Raw genomic sequence first — 26021 nt, 5'->3', positions numbered from 1 at the left:
ATGCGAAGCACGATTCATACCTAAGTGATGCCTGTAACGTCGTACTCTTGGGCAAGTGTAGAAACTGTAGTACATTAAAAGTAATTTCTTTCTCTCCATAAATGAACTGCATCCCAACTGAAAACTTGGCTAGTAGGCTGGCACTCTCGCTGACACCAGTGCTGCTGCTACTGTCCATAAGCAGCAGTGACACTCCCTTGTCAAGTTAGGTGAAATGCATGAAGTATTCAGTGGGCAAAATGTCATTTAAACAAGGCACCAAAAACCACAACGGCCACTCCGACCACTAGACAGCCTTTCAAAACTTGCGCGAGAAAAGTGCCCACTGCAACCTGAAACACAAACGTGGCTTTGTATGCACAGCCGTGTGTCTACAACAGTGAACAGGGCTGGCCTCCCTATGCGGTAGGACTTGCCCACGCTGGACAGAGTTTCGACAAGTGGCAAATAATGCCCAATGAAACACAGTGCGTATAATCTGGGGTGAGTACCCAGAATATATGAAAATGTGGCATGTTGATCAACGGAGTGATATCTTTTATGCCTTCAATAACTGTACTTCTGTTTGCAACTGCCTTGATGACATCACGGGTTTCTGCTGCTGCTATATCGAGCACTGGCTCATCCTATGTGTACTTTACGGTTCCCGTTTCAAAAGAAAATAACAGATGGTAAAATGAACAGGCTACTTTTGCTTGAAAAATCTTATGAGACAAGTAGTTTTTTCAGAGTCGTTAATTACATACTTACTGAAAATAGGCACCGATCCTAAGTACTTGTATGTTAATATGACAAATCTTTCTGAGAAATCTGTGCGTGCACTTTACGTTAATTTCCTTGCAGCTATATAAATACCTTACAAGAGTGTTTATGACGTGCATGTCTAGATAGCTTCTCACCATATACAGTACACCCAAGATGCAGGCACGAGCCACAGCCGAAATACCTACAGAATTGGCACATGTTTTGCATCGTTGTCTTGGCTGTGGCATCAGCACAACAGCTGAAAACGTGGACCTGCGAATGAACCGAAAATTTGGCCAAGACTTGACAAAGTGAAATAAGCAGAATATGTCACATAGATTCTGAATTTCCTTTGATGCAAATTAAACGTTGGCGTTGCCTCACAGGATTGGCAGAATTTGCACTTGTTAAATCTTAAGGTACACCTCATTAGTTATCTTGACATGCTGTATTTTTGTTGAATTTTATTTCCACAAGACCTAACATTGAAATATTGCTATACATAACTTGCAAATATGTTACACCGCAGATCGCCGGGAAAAGATTCAGGCACACGCGCCGCAATTACCGAGCACATTGCAGCAGACAACGACGAGTCAAGCTGTGTGACTCTCAAAATTCCCGTCAACGTCCATGTCGCAATGGTGATTTGTTCGATATTTGACTGCTAAACGAGAAGTATGAATGAGATAAAAAAAAGACCAGAAGCACAGAGGTGTAGTCATTAGAAACAATATTCACAAGTCATGTGACTGCTTGAAATACGTATCGAAAAGCGGAGCACAATGTTCATGCACTCACAAACAGGAAAGACCTCAAGAATGAACAACGTAGGTGTGTGCGAGCGTCACTTCATACCAGGCAAGTTATGTTTGCAAAGGTTGTGCGAAGTTTTTTCACCCATTTCGTGCGACACCATGAACTCGTACACTGTGGACAGGAAAGATTCATATTCCTCATTCAACGATGCTTTGCTGCTAGCTGCATCATTTCCTGAACAATTCTTCATTGTAATATGTGCGAGGTAAACGGTCAAAACATGCGCTCTGCGCCAAACGATCTGCTGCTCGCATCTAAATATGGTGCGTTCACTAAAATGTACGTGCTGCGTGTGCTTGGTGATGGCTAAAAGAAAAGAACTCGTGTCACTTGCAAATTATGTATAATGTTGAATGCACATACAACCAAAGCAAATACAAATGCATATATCACACAGATATAAATTGTCTTCAATACTTTCTCTGTATATGTAATATTTTATCCATAGAATTGCCTATATGTAGAACTCTGTAATATTTCCTTTCCAATTTGCTGTATCTGAACTCAACTGTACTTAGGCTGTAGCATTGTACCCCTTTTTGCGAGCATGACTGAATTGTGATAGCTGGTTACAAGATATCTGAAATCGTAGGCCAGACATTGTTACATTATGCTATAAATACAAACAAATTACATTCAGCGATGCATATACCCAATATAAAGCACTGTAACAATTGTGGACAGGTTCGCACTGATAGTAAGAAATGGTGAGGAACTGCATCAACCAAGACGTACTAATGAAATTGTAAGTTTTCGCTTGCTCTCACACAGCGACAAACCAATAACTTTGTGTAACCCTTTTGTCGGTAAGTCTTTATCGTTAGTTTCATTATTGTAAGATAACATGAGCGTACAAAAGGTAGATAGGTTAGAGGTGTATTAAAGCTATGTTAGGTCAGAGCAACTGAATAATTATTACAAGTGTTTCGGATGTGATACGTACCTTCGAAGTGATAGAGCTCGTCCCATCCATCCAGGTGATGCCACCTTGTGCAAAGTGCTCCAATTCTTGCACAAAAATTTGAATCAACAATTCCATTCGAGGATGAGATTGTCCATACCGAAGTGTGGTTTAATCACACGTTTGTTACGATGATGAGGCTCTAGCTCATTTATTATCACTTGGAATCACATCATAGCATACTTCAATGACCCAAAGAGCAGGCTTTCGTCAGAGTTGACTGTCAGGCTCAAGTCATGTTTGTTTAGCTTTGGGCGCATGGCCCGGTAGGTCTTTCCGTCTGTGATATCCCCCATTTCATCTGTCTCACTCCCTCTGCAGCAGTTATCGATCTGATCCAGCCTTTCTCACTGCGAAAGTGAAGCTCCCTGTGGGGAAAGTATGGACGCCAATTGTTGATACAGTGGTAGGTTGACATAAAAGTGCCCATCACGCAGCATCTTCTTCCTGCTGTACGCTTGAGTACACACACTGGACCTGCCCCGAGTATTATTCCTTTCAGTCAGAAGGCCCGATGCCTCGGAGACGAGAGACGTGCAGTTACTACAGCAAAAGTGAAACTTTGCTGCGTACCAACGTTTTCCAATGCCGATACCAACGTTTTTTCTGCAGAGAAACTTCGTTACTGGTCAATCGCTTCTTTGCAAAACATATGCAAGCTGCCTCTACAGTGCCTTTACCGCTTTCCACGAAAGCGCGTATTCGGTCGCGAAGTTCACAGCAAGCGCTAACAATTCGTAGGACTGAGCTGCGGCTCATCTTCCTGTGCTGGCTCTGTCTGCAGCGTAGCATCACTCTCTTGTGGAGGCAGGGTTAAAGTCATGGAGTCCTCGTCAGACCCCACAGAGTCTTCGCCAGACCCTAAATACGCGTGCAGTGGGCTAGAAATTGCTGAACACATGGAACCTGCAGCGTCTTGAACGGTGACCTGCTGTAACACAGACTTATTTTCGATCAGCCTTTGTATTGTAGCGTAGGAAAGGTCACTGACATCACCTCTGAGATCGAGATACCGTTTACGAGGCTTCATATCACTCAACTGATCGGAAACACAACGTCGTTCACCAGCACAATTTGCACAACACCAAACGGCACACACGGTAAACGCTAGGCAGCGGTTTGGCTTAGCTTCGCTGTTTCACGCAAGATTATCTTCGCAATGACGTATTTGAACAGATGCGCTAAGGTGGCATTATTATAGCCTAAATCATCGAAGTAAACCATACTAGAACTCGTCTAAAATACATATACATTTTAAAAATTTAAGGAATACAACAGTTTGAAGTATTTAATAAAAAGGCGTGACCAAAAAAGAGTTTTCGTCAATTTGATAGATGTCCCAGAATCCGACTCGGTATCTTCATGTGCTTAGCTGCAGCTACATTTCATGTACCTAGATTGTCTTTGTTGCTTTTCAAATCAGTAGTGTGATATGTTTGCGCTTGTAAAGTTTTAGAGAGTTCGACAGTAATTGACTTTTTGTTGTCAACTCGTACTCCATTCTGGACTGACATCCACGAAGCACGGACAAGTTCGACAATTGCAAAGTGTAATTTTGTGTTCTGGGTAGACGAAAAAAACACGAGAATACGCGGGCGTACGAGGCCCAGGTACTGCTGCTGGCTGGTGAGTTTCGTTATAGTACGCGTACAAACAACCCAGAACAAAAATATGTTCCGGTTGTTCGTTGATGTACGATTTAGAAATATAGCGTGTCATTCAGAGGGGTGAGCGCAGATTCGTGTGGTTCTTCGCTAGCCTATTGCTCATATCTTGCCGCCTAAAAGATCTTGGCTATGTTTATAAGCGTTAGTTGTTCTTGGTGGTCTTTGTATATTATAATCATATTATTTGGTGACCCGTCAAGTACGGTAATATGATTTTGCAGTACAGGGTGATGTTGAATTTATGCTTTAAACGTACAGCAAAGGAGCTTACAGGTTTGGCAGAAAAGACTAAAGTTATTTGAGCGCGCGTAATTCTCTTTTTCTCAGTAGTGGCTAAAGTACGCTTGAGAAAGTGGACGTGTTTGCTAAGTGTTGCAAAATCATGTAATTGCTGCGGCAGTCGTTCTTCAACGGTACGTGTTTGAGTTCTACAGAGCTGCAGTACGTCCGATCGCACTTCCCAGCTAGGCGTCCACTTTAAGAGCTAAAATATGTATTTTGAAAAGTTGTTAGAATGTTTTTGTTCTAATTTTACCGTAATTTATGTCACCTTTGTGCGTACCTCTTTCTGTAGAGTCGCAGGAGGAGGCAGAAAACAAAGACCTCCGCGCGGTGGTCTAGTGGCTAAGGTACTCGGCTGCTGACACGCAGGTCGCGGGTTCGAATCCCGGCTTCGACGGCTGCGTTTCCGATGGAGGCGGAAATGTTGTAGGCCCGTGTTCTCAGGTTTCGGTGCACGCTAAAGAACCCCAGGTGGTCAAAATTTTTGGAGCCCTCCACTATGGCGTCTCTCGTGATCATACGGTGGTTTTCGGACTTTAAACCCCACATATCAATCAATTAAAAACAAAAAGACAACTAAAATATTGCCAATTCCTAAAGTACTGATGAATACAAATTCCGATGAGGATAAGCCCTGAAGCAGTACGAAACACGATCATAAGGAGGCACGCAACCATTCTGGCATGTACTTGACATGTAGAATAATAGGCAATGCCTTGTGAAGTGGTTTTACCTACAGTTTTTTTTACTTTTTTCTGGGCATTACAAACGCTCAAAAATGCGCAAATGCGTGTAAAATCAAACGCGTACTGCAAGATTACGGCCTTGCATGTGTCAGACGTGCCAAAAAGTCACATGTGACTCTTGTAACTATCGATGCCAAGCATTGCAAGTGTATATGTACAAGTTATAATTTTCTCTTGATAATGTTTCAATTAAAATTCCAAAGAAACAACGCTAGAACAGTGATGTGTCGTCATCAGAGGGTGACAAATCGTTAGTGGCACTTTCCCAGCTCCAGAAAGAGGTTGAAGAGAAAATAGTGTGCAAAAAAAAAACTGCTGGGAGGCATGAAGAACAAAACAGTATTTTGCTGCAGTGTCATTGCAGGGTTGCCTTGAGAGCAAATTTTTTCAAGGTAAGAAGCATATCTTTAGCCTTTACACTACGAATTATGCCGTCAAAATTGTGTAAAAGGCACATTCCACGTGAAGTGTATTGTGTACTTTGTGAACCAAGAGAATCATAATGTGGTAAATATTAGCTCTGTCCTAAGCATACCAATATAACTGGCATACATTATTGCAGCCGAAGCCATTCAAACTCGTGGCCAAGGCATGGAAGCTTGTTTTCCACTTTTTAGGTGCAAAGTACGAAACCATCAATTCTTAATTATCGAATATGTGACATAACAATGACTTGTTTTAATGCTGGGTTGTGCATCAATTGCACTCATATTTCTAAACCTTCGCTGCACGGCAGAAGTGATACGGGCAATACAATTGAGGCCGAGAAGCAAACCATGGCAAAATAGTTGAGTTCCTTTAATTGTTCTCAAGTTTTTTGGTTTCAAAGCAGATATGGTTCTACTCTTTAACAAAGGACAACTGCTTCATTTAAAAAAAACGCGATCTTCTCCTCAAAAGGTATTTACAAAGAAAGCTGGGATGTAACGAGAAATTTCTTGAATTTGTGAGACCAAACTATTTTCCCAGTATTCGGCAAGTTTAACTTTGTAATATTAAACCACTTTACTACCGAAGTCGTCTTATCAGAAGCCGAAGCGTCAGCGGCAGCCACTGAATTGATAACTGGCACAGAAGGTGAGTGCTCTCAGCCCTTTGCACTGAAGCTAGAAATGCATCGAATTAGTTTTCAACAAGCTATTTGTGTGAATCTGTGTTTTGTCACAAAGGGCATTCTCAATGGCAGTTCAGTTCGTAACATCGGAAAATTTCGCACCTTGTAAATTCACAGGAGCTCTAATGTCACCACTCGGCAAAACTATCTGATATAGAAAATAACTGGCATGCCCTTTGTAATGTTCTTGCAGTGTCATCGCCCATTTGTGGTAGAAATAAATACTGGTCTTATAAATCTTGCAGAGTCTGTAGAAATCTGCGTGCTTTCATAGAAACTTTAATTTGCACAAATATGCTTTTAATGGCGCTGTCATAAAACTAGACACCATGACTTGTCGATAGCCCACATTTCCACCTGTTGCTGTATAGACAGTGAAGACTAGTCTTAGGAACTAAATCATCTGACACTGAAGCAGTAGTAGCCTACTACAATTCTATTGTCAATTGCTCCTTCACAAAGTGCCAATGCTTTTCAGAAGGTACAAATTTACTATTTTTACCTTGTTCTGTGCCAGTGTCGGAATATAATATTGAAGAATAATCATAAATGATTTTATTTAGCATCAACAACCTATTATACAATTTAATGATTGTTTAAAAACTCAAAGCTCCGCCTGGTGATCATAAACCCTGCACTGTGGCGTCCCTATTCGACTGAGTGCAGTTTCAGGCCGTTAAACTTTCAATGTGAACGTTACCTACTCAAAGTTGCTGTTTTTGTTCAATTAGCATGGCCTTTGACATTACCGACAAACCTATATATGATCGCACAGAGGTCGAAAAAGGCATTGCGTAACAGGTATGCTTCTCCTTGTATATTTAAAGCAGGGAATTTCCAAACATAAAAATTCATTACTTATTTTAGATTACCCTAGGCAGTCTCGTTGGACCGGATAAAATGTGCTATTGCATAGAGGCTAATCAATGCAACAAAAATTCTATATAAGGTATATCATCCTGTGTTGTAGCTTAGCTGCAAGGCAAGTTCCAGTGTTCTTTACACATATTTTAACATCACTTTAAATTGAATTTGCAGTCTTGGTAAAGGTATAGAAAGTCAATGTTCATAAAAATTCTTGACAGTCATAAAGTGAATGTAACAGCTTTTATTCGCTGTTGTTTCATGAGAAATATACCATGACAATGCAGCCTGCTTTGCCTTGCCGTATGTGTTTACAATACATGTCATACTCGAATTAGAAAAAAGAAACTGATGACTTTTGGTAGCTTTTAGAACTTCTGACAATTTGAGTGATAGAGTATTTAACCCTCTTATCGTAGAAATAGCAATGTATAGACTATGATATCACGAGGGGCGTCATGTGTATTAAAAGATGTGATTTACAAACTTGCTACAGTTCGTTTTATACTATAATATCTCACTTTCTCTGCAAAGTTTTGTATAATTGTGGTCGGCGTTTGGAAATATGTCACGTTTGCATTCAAATGCTCTTGATGCCAAACTTGTCTCACATTACCTTTGCACACATTTAGAGGCAGTGTCACCCCAGTGATTGAAATCGGCTTTTATTCTGTCTAGCGCCTCACAAAGAATTTGTGCAGCTCCCTGATGGATTGGTACCTTACACTTTTAGCCCACATTACTGTTAGTGTACGGTTGTTAAACGAACTTAGTGAGCTACTTTTTTTAACCGCACACAAACTTAATGGTCACAGTTATACTGAAGTAATAGTAAATATACCATCTTAGTTATACAGCACGTGAGCCTGAGAGATGGGAGTTGCATTTCAGTAGTGGTCAATTTAGTGATGATTACAATGATCATTCAATATCTCATTTAGAATGGTGTGATGCATGCTTTCTAGTTTCAAATGCTTTTTCCAGATAAGCTTTTCTGTCTTTTTTATGGAACAAAAGTTCTCTGCATCGAGCTGCATTTTTCAAAATTTCTGAAAGCGTTCCTATTGTGCTTAGTATTGTTTAGTTTTGGGACTGCGTGTGTTCTTTTCTGTGTTTTTTTGTTTCAGTATCACTTGGCAAAAGGTATCATTAAAACCACCAGCCAGACAGCAAAGGTGCTAAATGATAAAAAAGCTACATTAGTGTGCAACGACACTGCCCCGGCCCTTCAGGGCATGGAGCTTCTGGCCGAAAGGAGTGTGTGTGGAGTTGCTGCCCCAAAGGCAAGAGCCACTGGGCAGCTGCCCCAGCAACCCCTCACACAAACAAAGGTGGTCGTATTAGAAGGTGTTTCAGTTGAGAAGATGCATTAATTATGTAAAACTTCTAGTTCTGGTTTTGTTGACCTGGAGAATGCACTAAGTTGTTAACTTATATTTTACAGCCACTGTCCGCCATTGGGGCATCATGAAGGGAGAAGACGTCTCCTACACGATCTACAACATAACGAAGGTGCTCTCAAAAAAAATTCAAGATGCGCGGAAAACTACAAAGCGACTGGCTACAATGAACATTATTACATTGTAAAAAAGTTTTTCTTGCAAATGTAAATAAATTTTAATTGGCTGAATTGCTTTTGCTTAGCATCATCTGTGCATGCATGGTTGCTCGTGGGCAGCTTGTATGGCGCTGGTGCCAAAATTTCTACTAGTTCGAGTGTAACTTGTCCCAGTTGGGACTGGTACTATCTGGTGCCAGTTGGTCTCAGTCATTACTGGGATCAACTGCGAATTTCACCATAAACCAGTTCAAGGGGGACCACTTGGAACCAACTGGCACCACTTGATATATTTTCATCCGAGAACAGCTTGGTAAAAACGAATGCAGTGACCTGAAAACATTATGCTGGCATATTTGTTCAGTAAGCATACGAATTGACGAGTCTGTGTTCTCGCATAACAGCCAGAGAAGTGGCGGCGAGTGCGACCGGCGGCTGTCAGTGACGGTCCGGAGGCATACATTTGGTGGAAGTGCTGCATGCGCTTCGCATTGATGCTTGTCACTTCTTGCGCGGACGCCATACACAACAAAAAAAGGTTTCAGTTGGGTTGAATGATGCCACGGCTGTGCTGCATTGGGATTCGTACTGGTCTAAAATGTGCATTCTGAAAACCAAAAGCGCCGTTCACATTTGTACTGGCTCGGCTCGTAGGCGTAATCTTTGGTGGAAATAATGGTGGTATAACAGAGTGCTGAAAGTAAAACTCACTGGGGCTCGTCTCGACGCGTGTCCAAGCTCATTGTTTATGCATATTAGCGTTGCACGCACTTGGTTACCTTAAATGCACAGTTCACGCATTAGAGTGTGCGAGAATCGCCAGAGTTGCGTTCCAGCGTGGCGACATCAAGTTACCACTGTATTCCGCTTCAACATTGAAGGGTGCAATTGCGAACCGTAGCTTATTTATTTTTCAACAACTGTGCGGTGATGTAAAACATTTATTGTCTCTGTTCTTAGTGACAGCTCCAATCACCCAAACCTCACAACAAATAAACACCTCACGGATGTCCAACTGATGTAAGTACATGCGCGAAATGTAAACACATTCACGATCACATATTTAACGCTCCACAAAAATTGAAGCGTTGTTGGCATTTTCTACGCTCCACAAAAATTGAAGCGTTTTTTACACCACAGGAATAAAAAATCAACGTGCTAGAAAGCGTAATGAGCAGCATCGGGTTGGATCCGCGCAATCTAAACCAAAAGTTGGCAAAGTTGGACTAACTGCAGTCGTTAAACCATCGGACGAACGGTTCATTCAACAGGGACTGATTGCAAGACACTGCGTGTTAGCGCGAACGCCCGGCAATGAAGGGACCAACGGGGAGGGTGACTGCGCCGCGATCGCCTTTTGTTGGTGCTGCACTGCAATGCTCGGCGCAGTCAGTGATCACGAAAACAAGTTAAATCGGCTATATGCACCACTGTGAAAGTGAAGCACTATGAAACAAATAGAAGATGTTTTGAGAGGCAAGTACAACGCACAGTCAGTGCGCACAGCAAGTGTCCTCACGTTATCACCATCCCGGCACGGGCGGGCTGAAACCAAATGGAAGTCTCCACGAACACGGACAATGCGGGTAACTCGCTTCAATGTGCTGAATTAGTTATAACTACGAAGAACATTGTAGCAGTTCGTCCATGGTCGTGGAACCGCATTCACTGGCCATAACTTCAAAGCGACATATAGAAAAAGTAGGCTTTTTACGTCATCGGTATCAAGCTGGCTGCCCACGTACGTGCATTGCCGGCGCACGCGAAAGAAACGTCGCATAAATTTCTTTCGCAGAAAATATTATCACTTGCATTAAAGCTGCGAAAAACCTATGTCTTTTTCTACACGCGACAATCATTGTCAAACATCAAGCGTGAAGGCAATCACGGATACGACTTAGTGTGTGGCCGGCGGTGCACAGCGAGCGGCTTACCAGCACTATGAAAGAACCGTGTCAGCGAACTGTCTCGTCACTGTAAGTATACAGATATCTACATCACTCCGTAAGCCACCATGAACATTGGACACCTACCTATTGTTCATTTGTGTCTATAAAATAACGACGACGAAACGTGAGCCTCATGTTGCGATCGCCAGCGGTAGTTTGGCCGCACTCCTCGTAAGCCTAGCGACGCTATCGGCAAGCATTATGGCAACAGCGGGGCGCCGGGCTGCTTCACCTGCTTTGCTGCATGAGCGCCGCTGCTATGTATGTGTTTGCCGATATATGCATCAGCACCGCGAATGCTAGTTCAGCCGACATGATTCACTGCCAGCTGATAATGACTGCAGGGATGTTGACTGACTCTGACTGCAGGGATGTTGAAGATTAGATAGATCCATTAAAAAAAAAACTGTGCGCTTTGGTGTTTCAAACTAGCCTCTGTAAAGTTTCACGTTGTTGTGTCGAAGTTTATTGTTTTTTGAACTGAGTAAAGGTTGCTCACTGGCACTACAAGGGAGGTCCAAATACTGTGCTATATATATCTGATAGTTCGTTCTCTGTATGGTAGCGCGGGTGGTCTGTGTTTGCGGTGTTTTACCTTGAAATCTATTACGTATGTTTATAGATGTATATATATGTGTGTGTGTTTAATGACCAATTTACTGCGTTCTCCGGTGCTGAATAAACAGGAATAAACATAAAATATACTCCACTAGTGCAGTGTCGTCATTTTTTGTCAATCGTACAGACGGTTCAACTGTTAGTTCCACTGAAGCATTCTACTTGGACCAAAATTTAAACCAAGTTGACTTTATGCTAGGGGGTAACAATTTAGCTCTTGCTGTTGCTCCCGCAGTTAGTCAAAAATTGGTTCAAAATCTGTGGCAGCCCATTGTCCCTTAAAGAACCAATGGCATTCCCCACTTTAGTCTTTTTAGGCTTAGAGTGCAGGAATAAAAAATGTGCTAGCAAGCGTAATAAGCAGTGTTGGTTTCTTTTACCGTAAACATATATCTCTGTGCATTCAAGAATGAAACACTACAAAATGTAGTTTCACATACTGCCATGCGGTTTTTTTATTCATGTCATCATCATTCACCTAGCTTCCATGACGCCACCGTTATCCAGCTTGCTCACCAGACCTTCCAAGAAGCACGTTTTGCATTTTCAACGGTCACCACCATCGGCTCGCCACCACCACCACCATCTGCCACCATTTTTTTTCACTGTCGCTGTCATCAGCCATTATGGCCACAACAGTTTCCACCATATCCACTATTATTTCCACTATACACAGTATTATTTTCACCATTTTCACCAACGATTCCAGCATCCACCAACCCAGGATTTTCGAAAGGGTGCCTCCGATGAAGTTTCAGATATGTGTTCCGGTCATTCCGAACCCTTCTTTTACTTTTTGTTTTTTTTAACTTGAGTGACAAGGAATCATTGCCATTGTGGTGCTTTCAAAAAGTTTGGTAGAGCCAGGCCAGCGGAAAACAAAGTTTAAGTAATCAGATGGGCTTGTGTGGTAATCACACCTGCAGTAAAATTTTAGATTTTGCTCCGTACACGAGACCGCATGCCTCTGAGGGGGATATCATACGTATACACACTGCTAATATCAATTAGGATAGAGTTGTTGCTTACTCAGTTTATTGACCTTCTTGGATTGCTTCATGGCATTAAAAAAGCTTGATTTAGGAATTAGGACAAACAAACTTCGTGATTTGGTATCGAATTTTCCTAAACCTAGCTACAATCACAAATGGCTAAACCTTGAGAGCGAGAAATTCATTGAATTGTGCAATCGCACCAAAAGTGCTTCTAATTAGTGAAACTACAGCGCGCCAGTTTTGTTGGCAAGGGCGCGATAACGTGCTCACTCTGCCGGACTCTCTTTTATGTAGCAATCTGCTCTCTTGTCTTAAACTTCTAGACCAGGATTATTAATGAAGCCATGGCGGCATGATTATGATATTACACGTATGATTAGCAAAGTCAATCCCGTTTTAACGAAGATTCCGTGCTTTCGCCAGTGCCAGTTCCAATTGGTTTCTGAAAAAGCGTTGTCATTCGAGTCTGTGTTCTCTTCGAGTCAAAAGAAGAGACAAAAAGAAAACCGATGAGTGATTGCGTGTAAACAAGCTTCCTTCTTTTTCGCAGAACAGACATTTAGCAACCTGAGGTTAGGCATTCTTCAAAGACGCAATCACTGGGAATTCACGATCTATTCGCATACATGTTGTCTTGACATTCTAGGGATCAATTCACAATTCCTTGAGTTCATAACTTGCCACAGTGTAGCCAGCTTCCTCAATATTACAATGTATGTCGAGCACCGGTACTCCTGAAACTTTTGGTTTTCTGAATACCGAGTAGGAATATTTAGTTTTTGTGACTACTAAGAACAAATATTGACTTGGAAATTTTTACTGCTAAGCAATATACGGGCGGGCACTTGAAGTGCACTTGTTTCATCACCACCAAGGCCCATACGAAGTCACGTTGAAAACATCGTGGCGCTTTTCCTATGTGCTATGTGACTTTCAAAGTTTGCATAGCGCCCTCATTGTTAACTACGCGTTGATTTGACAGAGAGCCAAACAACCACTTCGCTTTCTGAAGGAACCCTGTCTTACTCATCCTTTTCTAGAGGATTCTCATTTGCTGCTATCACATTCTTATTTGCTGCTGTCACAATCACTGCTTTGCCATGGCATGAGTTTCTTTCGCATTGGGCTCTCTAGTTTCCCATTTCATGTGGCCATCATTTTTATGAGAGAATAGAACTTGATACATTTTTGAAAGCATTCTTTAAAAACGTGCCAACAGATATGTTCACATTCAGTATCATTTAATCAAAGATTCAGAGTGAACGCACCTGAGTGGTCGAATAACCGCTGCTGGTTGTCGTATATGCAGACGAACTTGTGCTTGTCGTCGCACGGTCTTGTCTCAATGAAGCCGACAGACGTGTTTAGGACGGCACATTCATGGTGAAAACTGAGAGATATGATCTTGTTCCCGTATGGCCAGGACGCATTTTGTCTGCGCAAGCAATCATTGTTAATCGAGTAATCAAACGCGCTTGTCCTGCGCAAATGAACTGTAAAAGTACAGCAGTAGAAAATGCAGTTTTAAATGTAGCTAAATGGCGCCGATTCAATAAAGAACCAATAAATAATGACTTATGGGAATGCTTGTAGATACACTCTAAACACTGAGATCCCGGCAAATAGAGGTATAGGGCTTGATCAATGAATCTCCAGAGTAATTAACAAATTACACTTTGTCTAAAAATGCACTTATTTTCTTTTGTCAGAAGTGAAAGCGTGTTTCATTTCTCCCACCAGAACAGTGTAAAGTGCTCGCTTCACTCCTGCAAAGTGCGAGAGTTTTCAAAGCCCATTTTACAACTTTACCATATGCTAGCTTGTTTCAGAACTTGTTTTTATCGTCCACCACTCCTAATCACAGAAGCGGTGAAGATAACTCTGCCCAATCTTGTATCTCCGACTGTCGCTCAATCGAAAGAGAGCACATTGTATTAAAAATAATGACTGTTGCTTATGTTCATTATGCGAACGAGAGCTCCAAGATGAAACACCATCTTCTAAACCACCAGCACACGCTCACGCTCACATGGCACTTTGCTAGTAGATGCCCAATCTCCATGAGTTTTCAGCTGGAATACCGAGGAAGGGCATTGAGAGAGGTAGGCAGAGAAACTGATAAACGCGTCCGCTGTAGGCACCTGCACACCCACAACACCACTATAAACTTCACGCGCCTTGTCTCGGGGTAGGCGTCATTCGCTTCAAGGCTACGTAGTAATACGAAGAGATACACAGTGAAACTCGCATAAAGGTATTTTGAAATTTGTAAACGGCGTCTCTCCTAATCATAAGGTGGTTGTGGGACGTTAAACTTCACATATCAATAGAAGTTGTAAACCGAAATACCTGTTTTTATAGTGAATTTATTAGTGCAAAAAGACAAAACAATTAGGAAGACACACACACAGATAGCGCCAAACTCAACAAGATCACAATTTCAAACCCAAGACTTATTTCTCGGCATGTATCGAAGCAAGTTAAAAATAACATGGTGAGAATAAACGACAAAAACATCGTGACAGCTAGAGAAAGATATTCAACCAAAAGTAAGAGTGCAGTCAAAAAGTTTTAGACCACAAAGCATATGAATATACGAATAAAATGAACCCCCAATATACGAATAAAGTGAACAGGATAGTGGATCCTAAAACACGTTGAAGCCAGAGAAGTCAAAGCATTCAGTAGAAAACATGGGAAAAAAAGTGAACCTTTTAAAAAGAAGAAAGAAATATAAACTTACATAAAAAATAGGGTAAAAACTATAGAGAAGACATGCGCAGTTCAGTTAATGTTGAGTTAGCTCGCCCAAGCAGCACTTTTAGCTGATTTTGTTGTAGCCTACTATAGTCCTTCATTTATTCAATCATGTGCGAGGCAGCGCTTTGGACTTTGGCGACATGGGCTCGTCGAACCCAAGCCTGAGGAATTTTCGAGAGGCCCGTCACATGCGGAGGGGATCACCTCACATCATTTTGGTGCGGAAGGGACGCAAGATCACAGGGAGGGGAGGTAATAAATTCGCGGTGCACTCCACCATGACGTGGAACACCGTTGGGTACCTGCCATGGCCTGGGCATCTAGCCATCAGGCTTCACGTACTGTCCCAGCTGTGTGGATGAAAGCTGCCTGTTCAACGTGTCATGACAAAAACCGTTGACATACGCAAAAAAAAACGGTGATCTTAAATGCACGTGATTATGTTCACTCGTACTCAAACACTCCCAGCGCTCCCAAACATCACTCCTGCGTCTTCATGACCGCTTGCGCGCGTGAAGCATTGATGACACCTATTTGCAAGCAGAAAGTGAACGCCGGTTGCATTTCGGTGAGCTCACATTCCGGCTTGGTAAACATGCCGTGCCGTAATGTACCACATTGCTCTGCTCGTAATTTCAGCAAATAAGCATAACCTTTTTTCCCGGCAGTGGTTCTGCACTGATCTGTGCAAGCATAGCGGTGTGCTTTTCAGAGAGCCAGCGCCAATAGTCGGAACATGCACATAACAAGCATTGAAGCACCACTCCATAACACGCAAGAAATAAAGTGCACAATTTCAAATTATTTATCATCGAGTTTCACCACTCTAAAGAACTAAGTGCAAACACGCTTCTGGATTCCAGCTTTATTTGTACACACCTAAAACTTTCGCTCAAGGTCAACGCTCCTTTTGTGCTCAATACAAAAGGCACCGATGCCACTGACGCCGAGCTCTTTGACACTGTCGTGTTAAGAAAATAAAAAAAGCTGTCTTCAAGCGTTCACAAAGCAGGAAGACTTATAGAAGTACTCCCGAGAGAAAAACTTGATAATGAAACCTTACGGCACATGCACCCTTTAAAAAACAAGGAAAACCGGCTGTTTCTACACATTGTGACACTCCATGCAATGCGAAGCATCCAGCAGGCAGCAAATTGTGATGTACTCACCCACACACCTTTTAGAAACCTCCGGTCTACCCACTCTTGCAACAAGAGCAAAAATCGCGCGTCTCAAATTTTTACACCACATTCTGCATAACCACAGCCGGATCGATGCATCCAGGTACATATCTTTGGCAGAATCACGAACACTACGACATAAACATGCATACACTATCAAAGAATACTCTTCCAACAACGACTGTTTCAAGCAATCCTTTTTCCCCCTGTCAATCAGCGAATGGAATAGGTTAGATCCCTCCATTACTAACGTAACATCACTGGCAGAATTCACTTCAAAAATTGAGAGTATACTTTGAGACAACGGCTTTCTTCAACCATGACCTCCAATATTGTTTTCCGGTAGTATTTATTTGGATGTATAAGTTTACACAATGCCTTCTCTGTATAAAACTGTATTGATTTTTTTTTTATGCAGCAAAGATTTAGTTTGCTGCTTCCGAAGTGTGAATATTTGGAGTGCATAAATACCTAGGTCTAATGTTTCTATGTAACTAGGATTATTATTACTAATTTTAAAATAACTACAGTTCTGTATGCCGCCTGTAAGAAAGTACTTAGCATTCATTGTATTTTGATACTCATGCCCTCCTGCTTTGGTCTCGTAAGAGACTGGCAGTATTGTAAATAAATAAATAAATAAATAAAATTATGCATGCGATGGTTCATGCTAGGACATGTCATTTATGTTGGTCACACATGTCACGCAATACAACTTCTGGTGTATATCAACCAAGCGAAACGACTTCAAGCGCACTGCCCCGCCGCGGTGGTCTATTGGCTCAGGTACTCAGCTGCTGACCCGCAGGTCGCACGAATCCCGTCTGCCGCGGCTACATTTTTAATGAAAGCGAAAGTGTTGTAGGTCCGCGTGCACAGATTCGGGTGCACGTTAAAGAACCCCACGTGGTCGAAATTTCTGAAGCCCTCCACTACGGCGTCTTTCATAGTCATTTGAGTGTTTTAGGATGTTAAACCGCTCATATGAATCAATCGTCGGCTTCGTTCGCACTGTAAGCATTGGAGGTGAAACAGGACGCACATGGCATGCTTGTCATGACTTTTATATTACCACCTGTCATTTATGCTGTTCAGGCACAACAACCTAATGGACAGGTTGTGACAACACAAATGTGTAATCCGACTAACTTTAAAATCAAGGTGTGGGGGAGCACTAGTTGGTATTCCTTGTACTTTACAGCTGTAGCGCAAAAGGAAGACTTTTAAAGATGTCAAGTTAGTGAAATGGCCGCAGGAGCACGACGGCCATGGTGTGGAAGCCATACCGTTCATGAGAAGGTAGTCATGATTTTAATGCTATGACCGCTCGTGTTTTCCTGTTCTTCATACAGCCAGGTGATGCCATTCTAACTTTGGTTGATTTGATTGACTGATATTTGACGTTTAACGTGTCCCTTAAATATTACGATCTGAAGAGAACAAATTTAGAGGTGGCTAGTCAGACAGACAGACAGACAGACAGACAGACAGACAGACAGACAGACAGACAGACAGACAGAAACACAGACAGACAGATAGATAGATAGATAGATAGATAGATAGATAGATAGATAGATAGATAGATAGATAGATAGATAGATAGATAGATAGATAGATAGATACGATCAAATTTACGAATATCGCTATTCTTGCTTCGCATTTGAAACATGGACTGAAGAAACAGTAGAAATTGCGCGAGCGTGCGCGCTCTCTGAAGTAGTTGAAACTGGGTCGTTATGCTGCCGTCGCCCGTCACTGTCTTTGCCATTGGATGAGAGACACAACAAAATTTTTATGCCATCATCGCTAAATGCTATTTATCTTGTTGTCGACTTCGAGATATGGCAACAACGGAAGTGAAGAAATTATAGATAAGAATGTTATAAAATTAAGAAGAGTAGCATTCGATAAAGGCTCAAAGGAATTAATTTGCCATCATCGCGAAACGCAATTCATCTCGTCATTGGCTTGCAACTACATCTTGTGCCGCCCCTGTAAGCAAAAACTATCTGAGTTTGGGGTTTTTGCGGCTCATGACTCCTGAGAACTCTCTGGCGTTTAAAATTACTACCTCCTGTTACAGTAAAAAGTGGTACATGACATACATTTACCACCATCTCTGAAGGACGTTGTAAAAGATTTCAAAATGAAGTTTTACCACTAGAGAGTTCCCTATCACGTGATTTTTAACCTGCATTGCAGAGTTTATTACCACGTGACTGCAAGCTGCAGCTGCTTCGGCGGATTTTGCCCCATACCTCCCTAGTGACGCTCTCAGTGAATCCTGAAGGTACGTGAGGATCATAGATGTTGTTTTTGGTATCTTCCTGCCTCATGACTGACCTCGAGTTAACGCACTTTCACTGAAACTGGGGGCTGTATAAGCACAAGGACAGGATTCTGTGAATGAAAAAAAAGGCGTGGGGAATTCTTAAAGAAACCTGCTGTGGAATTTTGTCCTCCATATTTTCGCCAATTGTTGGCTTTCGCTCTGCGGCGGCCATAAAGACAGACAATGAAGAACCTCGGGATCTGTGTGTCTAGTTGAGCTGATGGATCTCACGTGCTTCCTGCATCATCGAGCGACCATGTGCTTCCAGCGCGAGCCTCCGAACCTGCACATTGTGGATACCTCGCTTCCGTGCCGAGTCACGAAGATCTGCCAGTGGTAACAAAATCAAGCTGGTCATCGTCCTTCGTTGCTTCCTGGAGAAGCGATGAGCGAAACGCTTCATTATGTCATCGGCACTGACCACGGCCGCCAGTGACCAGTGGGACTGTGTCACCGGGGCAGGTGAAAGAAGCATCGCATATGCTTTGTTCCGCAGAAGATAACGTCAGCCGGAGTAAAGTGCTGCCCGAATTGTCCCACCCATGCACCAACTCTGCTCAAACATTTAGCGCGAAGGCGAGAGCTGATACGAGACAGACGAAACCAACGAGCGGCTGCCGGTGAGCAGGAAGGAAACACAGACGGGGGTCGATCTCTCTTGTTCGAAGTACATACATCGTCCCATCACCATAAGACTCCGCAGATAGCAGACGCGTATTCATTTGTGTCTGAAATGACAATGAAATTTGCACAGGAGATGTATTCTGTTATCGCCAGCTGTGTTTCATCGCATAGCCGTGTTCCTCGAAAAGGCCTAGTGTGCCGTCGGCAAGAAGCTTGTATACATGCGTTCACCGCTCTTCTACGCCCGTTGTCATGAATACGTGCTGCTACTCTGTTTGTGCATCGCCGCTCAATGAAAATTATTGAGCTACGTGGTTGTTTGTGTGTAAATAGGTATATTTTGTGGACTTTTGCACCAGCAGTGCTAACACTGGTGAGACCAATAGGCCAATGTGGCAGCTAATTATTGAATAATCAAACAGGTGAAATCGGGCAGGTTTATGAAAAAAGGACGGTGTGACTCCTATCGACTGGCAGCCTACCTAAAGTTTACGCTTGAAATTTTAACCGTTCTTGTTATTCGATGTGACAAAAAAAAAACAGCTGTCCTACCGGCCCTACACGGCAGGCCAAAACGTCGTGCCTATATATACCGAATTGTCGAAGTGCTGTCGAGTAACGCGTGGAGTCTGTTTTGGTGATGTTTTATTCTGCATTTGTTTTGTGTACGTGTTTGTCTGTGTGTTATTCTATGTGTCATCAATACTGCCATCATTTCGTATTAAATAAATTTGTCGACTCTTTCGGCGAATGCACCCGTCAACTTTTATTTTTTACCACCTGAATGAACTGCCAGAACTCACGTCAACAACATTCTGAAGGCAGTGAAAATTTACTCTCATTATACTCGCTCAAAACTTAAGTGGGGTAAATAATTACAACCCTTCCGACGCTGACAAACTCCGTTAGCACGAGAGTAAACTTTTACTTCAACTTGTATTTGGTAAAAAAACAAGAAAATGTAGTTCGCTAGAAGACAAGTGGTTTACCCAGTTGTTGAAGTTATTTCAGGTTATTTTCGTTCAGTGTGTATGTGGCCAGTGACAACGCGCAAAGGCATTTCATCATAATCACCGCACGAGATGTGCTGCCTCTTGTTGATAATATTCTAATAAATAATGTTGTCAGAGTGACGAGAATCTGTTGAGCGCATGATTATGAGGCGCCCCGCCGCGGTGGTCTAGTGGCTAAAGTACTCGGCTGCTGACCCGCAGGTTGCGGGTTCGAATCCCGACTGTAGTGGCAGCATTTCCGACGGAAGTGGAAATGCTGTAGCCCCGTGTGCTCAGATTTTGGTGAACGTTAAAGAACCACAGGTGGTCGAAATTTCCGGATCCCTCTACTACGGCGTCTCCATTAATCTTATGGTGGTTTTGGGACGTTAAACCCCACATATTAGTCAATCAATCAATCAATCAATCAATCAATCAATGATTCTGAGGCGTTAGCAACTCTTATACCAAAGCTTAGCGTTCACAGCACAACTTATATATTTCAAGCTACATGCTAATAGACGGCTTCACTGTATTAAAGAAGATATTAAATATAACGCATTTTTTCTTTCTTAGCTACATGCCAGTTTATTGATGTCAGATTAAAAAGTATGAAAACGCAGTCAAGAGCTTTACGCGCATTAGATAGGGTCAAAATTTCTCACACCCCATTGCGAAGAAGAAAATCATGTTATTTTAGTGAGTTTTGATGGCCTGATCTTTTCCATTCGTCGTGTAGATTGCCTCAACCGAATATTAGCTATCTGGATCACGTGAGGAAGAGTTTTAGTTCTTTCTTGAGCCATTTTTGTTTATTTCAAAAGTTGGGGAGAGATAAGTACCACCGTTGGCAATACAGAAAGAACAAAGGGCGTGGGACACGAGTGGAAGTCCCGGGCGCTGGCTTGTTGAGTGGTTCAAGTGCCTTCTTTTTGTCCTCTGCACATGACGCACACCTATTCGAGGGGCTTGGCCGAGTAGAAGGCGAATGAATTCAGACGTCCGGTGGCTAAAATATTCTTCGCGCCTCCCTACAACTGCTGTAATTACGCCCAGTATACATATAATATACTCAAACTTACCTGAACGATTATATCCGTATGCCAGCGACGGAATTCACGCCTATCTGGGAATCGCCATATGCAGAATGTGACGAGAGATGCAGAAGAGCAGTCATGACCGATATTTCTAAGTGCTTCACGTGGCCACATAAGCCCAAGCGTAGGACAATCTTGAATACGGGCAAGAATTCGAAATATACCAAAATCTGGGACCGGGACCTGCTTCACGAGAAACTATCCACAGTGGAAGACACGACGTGCGTGAACGCAGCTCACCGTAACACCGGCTTTGGTTGGGGGCACCGGGACGATGCCACAAGACCAAGTGGCAGGCAGGCTGAGAAATATCAGCCAATTAAAATTCAGGAGACCAGTTCAACCCTTCATTGCGTACGTTGCCGACCCGGAGGACGTCCTGCGAGGCATCGTTCACAGACTCCCGCCCTGAATTACTCAGGCCGCTTTCATAGTAAGCCTGCGAATACAGACACAAGGGGTGGAGGTAGAAAGATCCAGGATGCCGGGGCTTCGAAGTAAGCAATATTAACTTTTACGGGTGACATGCTCCCCAGGTGCGTCTACTTCGTGGGTGTAGAGGCAATCTGTTACATATACAAGCCTAGCGTACAGGTTTGCAAGATTTGTGAATCCGATGTGTGCGTGATCCCGAACGCCGGACTTGCTCGCTGGATTCCGTGCCGACCAGTTGTGCCCTCGCAATCTCCGACGTCTACGTAGCTCTGGCCGACTGGGCTCGCCCCACGCCATCTCCTGACGCCAATTTCCGACGACAGCGTAGCTCTGACCTACCGGACTCGCTCTACGCCATCTCCTGACGCCGATAAGAGCTCTCGCAAGTGGGCCCCGTCCTCGGACTCCCGTGACGTTGTTTCAATCTTTCCTATCTCTCCTATCTCCTCGATATGTCCTCACTCACTGGCTTAGCGCATCTCTCTTTCTCTCTACACCTTTATTCCAATCGTTTTAATCCCTTCTCACTCCCATCCCTTGTGAGCTACTGTTGAGGAGTCGCACCTTGATGCAGACAGTTACGGGGCTCACTTTTCTCTTCTTTTTCTTCTTATAAACATAAACACTTCCCCGAACGCAAACGTGTTCTCCAAGTGTGGGAAGTCTATCCTACTCAAGCACACTAATGTACCCTAAACTGCGCCATATGCAGTGAGGAGCACATTGCAGCAGTGCAATCGTGCAGAAAGAAACTGAAAATTGTGGCTTCCCAAATATCGTGAATGGAGACGCCTCGATGACGAACAGAATGGTCCTACGCGGAGAAGGAATTTCCGCAGCTTAAGCAAAATCAGCAGAAACCTCCTCGCTGGTTCAGCTTAGACCGAGAGGACTCAGTGCTACAGAAGCAGCCGGCATCCAGCTCCAGCTCCAGATCCCAATCAAGATCAAGATCAGCGTCAAAGACCCTGCAACAACAAAACAACAGCAAGCCTGCGGAGGCCCCTGGCAAACAAAACTTGAAGAAAACGTTATGTATAGCTGGACAACAAGCTCCGTTCATGCCAATAAAAAAAGCAGCAGCAGCGACCACTGGCCTTAGTATGAAGAACGTACCAAACAACCAACCAAACAATGGGAGCCAAGTGAGTCTAGTGCCCCCCAATGTTTTGGTAACTGATAGCCACCAGTTTTTAAAAATTCTGGAGGAGAACGAGTGATTAACACAAGAAATATTTACCTTAGAAAACAAATGGCGCGGGAGAGCAAAAAGTATAATCAGGCCATCTCTTCAATAGAAAGAAAATTAGCAAATTGAATTAAAACTACAAAAACCAGGGTTGGTAAGCAACCCTCACGAAGGCAATAAAAAGGTGCGAGAGCTGGGTCTAAGCGACATAAAGGAAAGCGCAGAAACAAGCGAGTAAACGATAGACGAAGACTCCTTCACTACTCAATCATAAAGAAGCGAACTATTAAAGCTAGTGCAGACTCAGGTTCAAGCAAACAGGGAAAGCACAGCTACTCTACATAAACTTCTAGCCGATTTCATGGTGGAAATGGAAACGTTTGCCACAAAAAAAACTGAAGATTCCGAGGCAGCAGCTTAACAATGCTGTTGATGGCTTGCAGAGGGCACTAAACAAACGTCCCCTCTCCACTCCAGTTTGTGACAAACCTTCCAAAGCGGGCTGCGACAATGTGAACGCGACCTTGCATCATGGTCAAAAATAGTATAAAAAGTGCAGAACATTTAGAGATTCGGCAATGGAACTTTCGCGCTTTTAACAAGCACGCCACAGCAATCCAGAAAACATGAACTCGGTACCCATTCAGCCAGACTTAATATTCCTGCAGGAGGTTGGACCTAAAATGTCCTAACTGCGGGAATATTATTGGTTACAACATTTGAATTCCTCCCGCTTAGCCTTACTGGTTAGCAAAATTATTGCATCTAAGCTTTAACACATCGAAAGTTCGCGAATAAATCATCACATAATCACGCTCTGTCACAAACGACTGCAATTTTCATTTTGCCCCCGTGCCCCAACATCCAAGGAAGGGCGCTTTTTTTTTTTGTTGGGAAGATGACATCCGGTGCCTTACACTGTAAACAAAAATAAGCCCATAAGGGCGTTTTAAGCAGGTTATGTGCGCTTTTTCCAGCCATCGCAAAATGCGAACGCCCTTGAAAAGGCATAAAATGGGAAACTGTGGGAGTTAAACCAGTCTGAAATGGGAGTGACTAAAAATAAAACGAAAAATAAATTGTCGTGGGTCAGAAGGGTGTATCTCAATACGCCCAATTGGTGAAGAAAAAACAAGCGAGAAGGATTGTTCTAAGCCTCAGCGTCAACGTCGCAAAAGTTATTTCAGTAGGCAAGTTTGAAATAGCCCTCGCCGCACCGACGCCCTTCAAAAAGTTCGTAAACCGTGCCTAACGAACCGGCGTATGAACGACACGCACGCCCGGCGGAGAAAGTGGTCCGGACTTTGCCAACTTGTGTACTTCGAGCGCGGGAAAGGGCGTCGCTTCAGAACTACCTCTTGTTCGACGAGGCAGCCAGCAGCGGCCGGGACGAAGTTGTTGGTGTTGTCTAATTTTCAAGCCGAAGACACATGTTAAGTAAACCAAATGAACTTTGTGCGCTATTTGTTCGTATGAGTGTGCGCTACGGCAACCCAATCAGTTGTTATAAGGCTCGCGCTGGGTTCAAATTCGACATTTGTTCTCTTCGGAGTGAAAGCAACAAAACGCCCCGGGAATTCACTCGCTTCACCGCCTAAGCCACCGGAAACCTACGCCGCCAAGCCGGAACGAAGATGTCTGTCCGATTTTCTGGTTCGAAAACCATGCGATCAGAATAGCTGGCCGCAGATGCAAGATGGCGAAAGCGTCGGCGGTAGAAAGCAACGGCTATAATTGCAAACTACTCGCGCAGCTCGACGAAGCTTGACAGCTTTAACGAGGATGTATTCATCGAGATCCTGGTCTGCATTACGATCGTAGAGAACACTAGAAGTAGACGGTGCTGCCATGGTGCAGCTGCAGCGAGTCCGCATGCCCGAACGTGTCTCGTTTTCGTGCACAGCCGGCTGAATCCAGTGCCGCCTCAGCCGGTGCATTCGCTCGTGCCGTTTTTGCTGGCGTATATCTCCTCAAACAAAGTTTCAAGAAGTGCGAGCTGTGTCTTTACAGTACTTTGCGTGAAAACTGGAATTCGGTACGGAACATAGCGCTTTGTAAGCAGGCAAACTCGAATTATTTCGCGAAAGCAGCGGCGGCCGCATCATTCCCCGGGCCCATAACAAATGTGAACATTTCCGACGCGTGCAGACGTGGTTTTCGGCCGCTCTGGTGTTTTCGTTTCACTTCTCAACAGCGGCGAAGCCAGGGAGTGCTACACACCGTGCCCGTGCCCCCCCTCTTCTAATATTTTTGTTCGTTGGCATATAGAGCAGAAAATAGCCATTTTAAAAGGGTTGCCCCCCCCCCCCCCCCCGCGAGAAAAAATTCTGGCTAGGCACCTATTTCTCATGTGTGAATGCGGCATGTGTGTTGCAAGCCTGTACTCTTAATAGCATCAATCGAGGGGAAGGAAAATTAGGAATGGTCATACATGTAAAGAGTATGTGACGCAAATGTGCAGTTCTGTTGCCAAGGCCACCATAGAGTAGTCGTAACGCCACTTGAGATCATCAAAAACCTCGCATTGCTTTGGTGCGTTTTTATTTGGTGCTGTTAACGCTCGGTGTTTCGAGCCACGACGTGTAGCATTCGGCCAGAAAGTTCTTCCACGCAGAGCGAACTTAAGTTGCTGCTGCGTCACTCGGAATGCGTGCGTTTAATAAGATTCATCAGATTGAAATGAACCATGAGCAATATGATTTTTGCAAATTCAAGTTTAGGTTTTTTTGTTTTTTTTCTAAAAGGGTTGTAGTAAGAGATGCTGATCCATAGCTACGATTTGAAACATGCGTTGTAGGAGCATGCTGGCCGAAACGAAAGGTTGAGACATCGCTTTATCTGTTTTTCCTCAACACATTTGAACCATTAGTGTCAACAGTCAACATATGCGCGACCTAAATAAGCCTATTTAGTATCCAGTCGGTAAGCAGAAGTCAGCCTTTTCCTATGCTTTTCTTCTCTGGCTCATGGAGGACTCGATTTGGATTATTCGACCGTGATTAGGTTTGCTTTATCTTGGCTAATTATGCTTGGTTAAATGACGAAATATCATTATCAGTTATGCCTAATTATATTTGGATATATTTAACTTGAC

The 26021-nt window shown here is 43.3% G+C and overlaps 1 protein-coding gene across 5 annotated transcripts in view; it reads right to left on the bottom strand.

Moving 5' to 3' along the window:
• Positions 1–26021, bottom strand: part of LOC119160896 (uncharacterized) — a 493888-nt gene that overhangs the window by 370960 nt on the left and 96907 nt on the right. For 3 of the 5 annotated variants that reach the window (XM_037413166.2, XM_037413167.2, XM_075880528.1), the window contains one exon: positions 13586–13752. The exons of the other annotated variants lie outside the window; for them this stretch is intronic. In XM_037413166.2, the coding sequence (XP_037269063.1) occupies positions 13586–13752 (167 nt within the window). The remainder of the gene's footprint in view (positions 1–13585; positions 13753–26021) is intronic. 5 annotated transcript variants of the gene reach the window in all.

Source organism: Rhipicephalus microplus, chromosome X (assembly GCF_043290135.1).
Source record: "Rhipicephalus microplus isolate Deutch F79 chromosome X, USDA_Rmic, whole genome shotgun sequence".
NCBI classification, from domain to species: domain Eukaryota; kingdom Metazoa; phylum Arthropoda; class Arachnida; order Ixodida; family Ixodidae; genus Rhipicephalus; species Rhipicephalus microplus.
This window is presented reverse-complemented; position numbering and strand designations above follow the sequence as displayed.